The sequence below is a fragment of the Nematolebias whitei genome, chromosome 1, assembly GCF_014905685.2.
Source record: "Nematolebias whitei isolate Nwh7 chromosome 1, NemWhi1, whole genome shotgun sequence".
NCBI lineage: Eukaryota > Metazoa > Chordata > Actinopteri > Cyprinodontiformes > Rivulidae > Nematolebias > Nematolebias whitei.
In genome coordinates this window covers 66,826,051-66,835,633 of record NC_056498.1, presented here as the reverse complement: position 1 = coordinate 66,835,633, position 9,583 = coordinate 66,826,051, and the positions used below count along the sequence as shown (strand labels likewise).

Sequence of the window (9,583 nt, the reverse complement as noted above, 5' to 3'; positions counted from 1 at the left end):
ATAGATAGATAGATAGATAGATAGATAGATAGATAGATAGATAGATAGATAGATAGATAGATAGATAGATAGATAGATAGATAGATAGATAGATAGATAGATAGATAGATAGATAGATAGATAGATAGATAGATAGATAGATAGATAGATAGATAGATAGATAGATAGATAGATAGATAGATAGATAGATAGATAGATAGATAGATATGAATGTAGGTTTAATGAAATAAATAATAAATCTAATGAAAAGAAGAAACCTTGAAATACACTGGTGTAAATTCAAGTACTCTACATTAGTATACAGTATTTGGTACAACCCAAAAAAAGGTTATAAAAAAATTGCTAGACCTCTATTTATGTCCAGTAATTTTTTTGCACTGCTACAGAAATTTTTATGTTCTGTTTTTTAATATTGCAAAGTGAAAACAGCTGGCTGATTAGCAGATTAAAGGAAGTGGAACCAGTCAACACTGAGGGCCCAACAGTCAGGGAATACAAGAACAAATATTATAACAAATGATCAGAAATGCAAATAAGTAAAAACCCAACCACAAGTACAATAAATTGCCCAAAGAAGCAATCACCATGAGAAACATGTAATGAGAACAAATAATTGTTTTAACATGCAAAAAAATTATAAATTAAAAAAGCAGCCACCAATATTTAATAAATCAAGACTTTTAAACATATGCTAGATTTTTCAACAAGGTTTTAGATTGACACATCACTCACAATAATATGTATTTAAAATAAGTCAGTGCAGGTGAAATTACACAATAGTTTTTTTTTTTTTCTATTCTATATAGTACAGGTCCAAACGTATCTGTGGCTGAGTGGTTAGAGCAGTCGTCCTCCCATGCAAGAGTTGGGGGTTTGATTCTACCAGCTGAAGTGTCCCTGGGCAAGACTGAACCCCTCATTGCCTCCAATGTGTGTCCCATTAGTGTATGAATGTGATAAAACACTGATTATTCTTTGTAGAGATCTAGTAGAGTGCTGTATGAATGGGTAAATGAGGACACTGATTGTGTTGTAAAGCACTTTGAGTCTTGATAAGATAGAAAGGTGCTATATAAGTACAGTCCAAAGGTTTCATTGGTTGTTAGGTAGTTCTTTCTTCTCCCTCTTTATGCTTGGCTAAGTTAATAGTCCTCTGGCTTTTGATGATGTTTTATACATATTTTTAAAGTCAAAAGGTTTATCTGGCTCAGCTAGCAATAGTGTCCTAATAATTCACATTTTTCTAAGCAGGGCTCAAACGTTACATCGCTGAATAATGATGAGTGAAAAACATGCACACATGTATTTGTTATGTAAAGTTTTAAATCCAAGTTTTTGCCTTCTAGTTGTTCTTAAACATGACAATGTTCTTCCAGTATAGGTTCCTATTCTCATTACTCAGTAGTTCCTGCTCCAAGTCCGATAAAGCACTGCTGATTAAAAAACCGAGATGAAGAGCTTGGGAATGGTGGTGGAATGAGGGACAGACAACGTAGTGTCGCCATGGTAACGTCCACTCTTACCTGCAGCAAAAGGCACAGAACGATCTTGGGGGAAACTCAGTTTTTCTCACAACTAGCCCCAAAGCCCTGTGGAAAGAACATGTGCCGTTCTGCTTAGTTTCTTGTTACAGCGAGTCACCAAATTTTGCACCACCATTTTCTGTTAATTGAGTTTTCTGTTTGTGAGAGAAAAAAGCCTGCATGGGTAAAATCATGACAAAAATGTTGACTGAGTATATTTAATATCATGTTGCCTGATAAACATTTTAAACTTTAGTGTTTTGTCATGTTAAACTTGTGTTAAATTATAAAAAAAAATATATAGTTTTATATAATTCAAATTGTTTTCCTTCCATTAAAAGTAGCAATTTGGGAATATTTGTCTCCAACTTGATGTTCTTAAGAGATGAGAGGCTTCAGTTTTACCAGAAAAGTGGTGCAAAAATGTAAACATGTCTCAGTTTCTGTGGAAAAAAAAAACAAGCAACACTTTTGTGTCTAACTAAATAATAACTGGGACATATACAAAGAAGATAAATATGAACCACACTGTTATTTAATCTCACACTAATGCTCAGTGTAGGATTGCAAACCATTTACTGCTTGTGTATCTTTTAAGTGCATGCAGCGCTGACTGGATCTGAAAACAGCACATAAATAAGAGCTCAACCTTACACTGAAACGTTTATAGAAAATATTTATTCACACAGTGAGCTCTTCTTTCAGTGTAACAGTAAAACTGGGCATCTGAAAGTAAAAAATCAAGTTGCAAATAAGCAACTTTTCCAACTTCATATTCTATAGTCAAGTTTGCAGATTTGCTGCAGAGCCACGTAGCAAAAGCACATTTAACCTGAACCGTGTCAGATCTAATGGACAAAAAGTGATTTCATAGGACTTGAAGTTTAGGTGTCTGGTGGGAAGCGATGACGGATCGAGTGGCAGCTAGCTCTGCATTTGTACTTGCATTGCAGACTACAGCACATTAACAAAATCAATACCCCTGATCGTGCTCAGACACACGAACACAGAATACCAACAGCTGTGAACAGCGGAGCAGACCGATGGGATTGCAGCTGTCTCTTTGAATCACTGAGAGGGTGATTTGGACTGCAGTAAAGCTGAGTAGACATTTAGCCTCTGGTCATAGAACTGCTAAAAGTTGTACATTTGTCTTCATAATGTAAAGGAACAACAAGTGCTTTTTTTCTCTTAGTGTCTTTTGTTTAGCTGTTTTGGTTCAAACCCTATAGTGGTGATTCTCTAAAAATGCCAACAAACGTTGGTTTTTCTTTCTCATTCTGATGCACAGTTGCATAGAAGAATTTATTGCTCGGCCGTATTTTATGTTTACAGCAGCTTTCAGTGACCAACAGAGACAAGCACAGAGGAAACCGCTGCTGTCATTGGTTTCTTTGTGTGCCCTGTTTCCCCCTCGGCTCTGTTTTGTGTCAGTTCTAGTTTTTTTTTTTAACTTTCAATCATCCAGCTCAGTGTATTTGACCTTCACCAGCATGTCTGCTGTCTCTTATTTCTGTGTTGGGGTCTTTCTTCTTATTCCATTATAGGTGACAACCAGTCCCACCTCAAAAAGTGTTAGGACATAGGGCACAGTATAAAGAAGTTTGATAGGTTACTTAGCCGAATTTCTTCTATCCCCCCAGATGTCTTGCCATATGCTTCGATCCATCACGGCCAATTTAATTTCAGGGACAGAGTCCTGGACCAGCCATCAGCCGGCTGATGTCGGATGTTGCTGGTCGTCCTCTTCCTTTGTGACCTTTGAGTTGGTTCCCAGAATAAAACCCAACTGACACGGTCCTTCTTGGTTCTGTAACAAAGCCCAGCAAAATGAAGTCATATGATTTTAATCACTTCTGATACTGGTGGGAGGTCTCTTTAAAGGTCCTTCTTTGTCAACTTATCTTGCTATTTACCACTGAGGGCATGTCTAAGTAGACGAGTAAAACACCCATTTAATCCCTTGTGCTGTGTTTCAGTAGCCGACCATATTTCTGACCCATACAGGAGAACACTTTCAACTGTTGCCTTAAAGAACAATATCTTTAGTTTCCTTGAGAGTGATGAATGCCGGATTTTATCAAGTTTGACAATTGCTGACCAAGCCTGAGCTAGTCCCTTCTCAATGGAGGACAGCCAGGCTCCGAAACATCTGGAATCATCCACTTGTTTGATCAGGTCTAATGTGAGTGCATGGAGTTTCCCAGAAGTGTTATATATCATTACTTCAGTCTTGTTGGCATTCATTTGTAGTCCAACTTCTTGAGGAGAACGTCAAGACGTGTTAAAAAGATTTGTGCATCAGACACTGTATTCGACAGCAGACAAAGGTCAAACACAAAGTCAGTGTCGGTGGCGATGTTTTATGGATGGTGTTGTCTTCTGACAGTAGTTTTGTTGAGTGTAAAGCCAAGACGTTTGTGGTTTTGTAGAGTAATCTCATGACATAGTCTACCACAATAATAAAAAGGTGCAGATCACCCCTGCCTTAAAAAAGTCTGTTTCACCATCAGCAGCCAACACGTTGGCAAATGTTTGGTTATACATGATGCCTATATTGTTTCAGGCTCGTAGTATTTTGATCTTTTTTTTTCTGTCAACTGAATCAAAAGTTGTTTTTTTAAAATACACAAATATGAGACCAGGTTCTTAGACTTGATACCCACAATGATTGATTGAAGATTGTGTCCTTCTGTAAAACCATTTTGTTAAAGGTAACTCCAATTTAACTGGTGACTGATGAGGGTGTACGCATTGAGTATTAATAAAAGCACCAATCAAAAACTTGGACACAGGTTCAAGCCTGGTTTGCATGTTTTTTTCTGACACAATTTCAGGTCTTGAGCATCAGTCTACCTAATGAAGCCCTCACAAAGTCAGCTTTGCACCTCTGACTTGGCTATCACCCGCTCATCGTCCCTCTGGCGCAGTTTTTCCACTTTGAAATGACATATTAGGCATGCATTTAGAGGAAAACACTGTCTTATCTAATAAAACACCTGAGAGGGCAAAAAGTGTCTCATTCTAAAAGACCAATGCCGTTTGCAACATGCGAACAGACACATGTTTACCTCTTGAGAACAAGTGGTTTTTTTCATTACAGAGAAGAAAAGTGAGGATGTTTATCATTCTGATGCACAGCTGCCTTCACAAAAAGGGTCACGTCAGGAAAAAGAGTTATCAGTCAGTGACGAGTGACGAGCGTCAGACATGATTGTACTGTATCTATAAATAACTTGTCAAAAACTTTGCTTTTCCTGTTGTTGGTGCAAAATACCAAACTATTTCATTATAGACAATTTTAACAGACAATGCAGAGGTTAACAAATGGTGAATACAGAAAAAAGAAAGTTTTGTGGTATAATTATCGTGGACGGCCATATTTAAATTGTGCAGCGAGGACAATAGAAATCTGTAGCGCTCTGACGCTAAAAGAACATAATTTGTTCAAACCATCTGAACTCCATGGGCGTGTTTGTACCATATAATTAGTGCTGTTTGCTTTGTGAATAAGATGCTGAGACAGAGCAGATAAGGGGAGCTAATGTACAGCTAAAGAAACAGCAATAATATTGGTAAATGGACTATACATACTTTGTACATGTATATAGCGCCTTTCTATCTTATCAAGATACTCAAAGCACTTCACAATACAATCAGTGTCCTCATACAGCACTCTACTATTTCTGTACAAAGAATATTCAGTGCTTTATCACATTCATACACCAATGGGACACACGTTGGAGGCAATGAGGGGTTCAGTGTCTTGCCCAGGGACACTTCAGCATGTGACTGCTGGTGGAAATGAACCCCCAACTTTTGCATTGGAGGACAACTGCTCTAACCACTCAGTCACAGCCGCCCAACGATGATGCAACACAGTATTCTGTGTTCTGACGTAAAGCTGGGACTTAAATCATGAGTTTGCGGCAAACCGTCAGAAAATCATTTAGTTCAAATATAGGATTCTCTGTTCAAAATGTCAGATAACCCAACTGTAATCAGGTGCCAAGTTTCAGGAATTCTCTGTGTAACTGTAAGGTGGAGCTGTGTAAGCATTCATTATGTGATTAATTTAACCACATGTGCTCAGCTGTATCCAGGAAAACCATTGTCACTCAGACATTAGCTATAGGTATGTTTACATGGACATAAGTAATCGGATTAAACGGCCATTCGGAATAAAAATGCTTCATGTAAACGACCCATTCGGATAATTTTTCGTTTATTCAGCTCGATCTGAAAGAATTTGTAATCAGAATAGCTATGTTTACATGCACAAAATTATTTGACCGGATTGAAATGTTTTCAGATTGCATAATCCAAATGTATCTTTTACATGGGCACAATCCGTTCACAACGAGCGTTTACACGCAGCGGGCTTTTATTCTGAACAGAAGTACTGAAATGCGTAGAGTGATAAACTCTCCTAAAAAAACAAAAAACAACAGAAGAAGTTCTACTTCTGGTTTACTTCCGGGATGAACGTAAACAAACCTGAGTTCCCAAAATGGACCCCCGACAAGTTTTAATGACGGTGGAGACGTTACTGCACTCCCTGACTGAGCTACAGGTAATACAGATCATTTTGAGCTCTTTCAAAGTTTCTAGTAGAAATGTTGTCGCTCACCGACGTGTTTTAGCTATGTTTACATGGACATAAGTAATCGGATTAAACGGCCATTCGGAATAAAAATGTGTCATATAAACGACCCATTCGGATTATTTCTTGTTGATTTGGCTCAATCCAAAATAATTTGTAATCAGAATGAGACGGGTGGTTTATGCCGATTCATAATCCGAACAGTGCGCATGTAAACACTTAATCTGTTCACTTTCCAATCATGAAAACTGACCTGACTGCACATGTGTGACATATGCCATTTCCGCCTGGCTAATGCTAATAATATTAGCATGTTGGGGAAGCAAAGCTGGTTGGTGAGCGACACAACATTTCTACTAGAAACTCTGTAAGAGCTCAAAATGATCCGTATTACCTGTAGCTCAGTCAAGGAATGCAGTAACGTCTCCACCGTCATTAAAACTTGTCGCGCGTCCATTTTGGGTGCTCAGGTTTGTTTACGTTCATCCAGGAAGTAAACCAGAAGTAGAACTTCTTCTTCTGTGGGTTTTTGAAGGAGAGTTTACCACTCTGCTTATGTCAGTACTTCTGTTCAGAATAAAAGCCCGCTGCATGTAAACGCTCGTCGTGAACGGATTGTGCCCATGTAAACGATACATTTGGATGATTTAATCTGAAAACATTTCAATCTGGTCAATTTTGTGCATGTAAACAGCTTTGAACAAAAGCTCATCTCAAACTAGTAATAGGATAAAAAGAGGTGTATTGTGGTCAAAACGTCACATCTGTGGTTTTATTAAAAACCTGCAAACATTCAGGCCAAATGAAAGAGCCTAATCCTGTGATAGTACTGTAAAACGGTTCAATTGGTTGTCCATCATTTATTTTAACAAAACAATGTCAAACATCTTTCTGCCCAATTTCCAACATCATGACTTCTTGTTATACATTCTTATAGCACTCTTTGCACTGACTTTTCTTTTATTATCCCAGTTGTATATTTTCAGCCTTTGATTTTTCCATAACTTTTATGATGGTTAGTTGCAATTTTATCTTAGTAAAGATTGTTGTTTTAGTCTTGGTAATGTGTTTTAGTTGATATTTTTAGTGTCGAAGCAGTGGATTTTATTCATTTTCATTGGGATCATTAAAGTGTCTATCCCTCTATCTATCTGTACTTACACTAACTGGTCTCTACAGCTCAGATCTGTCTGCTAACATGTATGATGTATCATTAAGAGTTGAATCAAACGATGATGAACTGAGCTGAATCTTTTTTCCTTAAACAGATTCAAACAAAAGTTAAAGTGAAGGATCATGTCTCTCAAAAAGCTCCTCTCCAAAAGACCTTTTTTATTGTGTTAATGGCTTCAATGAATTTTCTAAATAAAGAAGAAAACAGACGTATTTTTGGTAAATGCAGAAACAGATGCAGCATTTGTTGCATTTGAAAACCCTTTATTTGTCTGAAAAATATATTTTTTAACAAAGAAATTAACATCTGTAGATGCAAGTCACTGAACTTTGATCTAGCTGAGTTTACTTATTTTATAAACTGCATCTTTATCACAACCAATTTACGGTACTAAATGAAAAAGTCATGTTAATAAAAAGGAAGGAGACAATAAAATGATTTAAAGCCTGTAGGCTTTTTCTTTTTAACAAATGCATATCACTGCTTTTCATAAGGTTTTAGATTACGATCATCTCACTTTGAGAAATTATGAGTTGTGATCAAAACTTAAACATAATGTTTCACAATCTCATGCAGTATTGCCAGTTTTCCTGCTCAGTGTAAATATTGTGGATGACTCCTAGCTAATACCAAAGCAAATTTCAGCAAATTAAAGCAAAATATCATCAAAACTGATTGAATTACCAGCATTTGTTGTATGGGTTTAAATTCAGTTGGCTGTGATGACCCTATTGATATTATTGTTTTTCAAAACATTAATACTCCGCTAAAGATTTATAATTTATTTTTTATTTTTTATATTAAATAATGATTCTGTCTAACATTTTTGTGTTTCACTTCTATTTCAGGGGATCAGCAGTTTGTTCAGCTCCCTTAAAGTTGTTCGTCTTCTCCGTCTGGGCCGGGTTGCCCGTAAACTGGATCACTACATCGAATACGGAGCGGCTGTTCTGGTGCTGCTCGTGTGTGTGTTTGGACTGGCAGCACACTGGCTCGCCTGCATTTGGTACGTTGAAGACTTTAAATTGTCCTCACTGTATGAGCACCTCTGGGTTTAGTTACATAAAACATTTACAGCGCTCCGTTTGATCATTAATGCATTTACAACGCAGGGAATTAATGTAAAAGAGGTCATCGATAAAGCTGATCTGTGCTTTAATTAGGAGTCATTTTAGTACACATGCAGTTTTAATGCATCAAAACAGCCTGTTTAAGTCAAAGAGTTACCTCCATTAAAGTGTGTTTTTTACAATGATTATGTAAATTTATGTAGCAAAGTGTAATCAGATCATGTACTCAACAGGGGGCATTAGAGTGTAATGGAAGCATTAAGTTTTCATCGCATTGAGCCTGATTTATTATGTTTATGAGAAGTTTTACAAACAATGACGCGCGGCCGTCATCATGACATTTTACAAAAATAATCTGCTGCTTTTCTTCATGATGCTCCACACTCTTTTATTTTAGTTTCAGATGCTTTTTCGTTCCTTTTGTTGTTTCCTTGCACTCAGAATGATCGTTGTTCGACACATTTGTTGTCACATTAAGGCTCCGGCAGTTGGTTCAGCCGGCCTAATCACACCAGAATAAATGAACCTGATGGCGCTCCAAAACCAGACAGCCATACCAGTAAAAATAGCTCCTGTGTGGTTTCAGCGGTTGCCATGGTCACACGCAGAGTCGCGCCGTCGACTTGGAAAAAAGTTAAACCGTCATCAACTCAGGTGACAGCAGCAACCGCCGCAGCCCCTTCTTGCTGTCAGGTAGTTTTCTTACCAAGAAAAAAATTATTCTGCTGTTTAAATAAAAGAGCGTTTTTTTTCCTGTGGAAAAAAAAATACATTGTTTTAAAAAGAAAAGTTCTTACAGCAGACTAAAATCCTCCCACTCTTTGAAGGAATACATATTGCCCACTGCTTTTTATGCAAGAGTCTTAGATTAAAGTAATTTTATGCTGAAAAATGATGTAAATGTAGCCATTTTGGTCAAACAACGAAAACAACACAGTGGAACATTTAATCTCTTAAAGATAATCAGTTATAGATGTATGGTAATGCTTTACAATAAGGTACAGAAAATATGATTAACTACTAGGGAACACCTCAGGAATGAATCAGGAGCTAATGTGTAGTTAACCAGTACTTACTGGGAAACACACAGCCAATCCTTATTACCATACCATACCATTTTACTTATAGAGCACTTAAAACAGCTACAAGGCCAATCAAGGTGCTGTACAGACAGAACAACAGACAACACACAAAGCAATATTTAAAATGAAGT

The 9,583-nt window shown here is 37.2% G+C and overlaps 1 protein-coding gene across 1 annotated transcript in view; it reads left to right on the top strand.

Annotated features, from left to right (window-relative positions):
• The window catches only part of kcnh1a (potassium voltage-gated channel, subfamily H (eag-related), member 1a), an 81,206-nt gene that overhangs the window by 35,078 nt on the left and 36,545 nt on the right, over positions 1–9,583 (top strand). Inside the window, exon 9 of the mRNA XM_037697816.1 lies at positions 8,149–8,306. Coding sequence (XP_037553744.1) covers positions 8,149–8,306 — 158 coding nt within the window. The remainder of the gene's footprint in view (positions 1–8,148; positions 8,307–9,583) is intronic.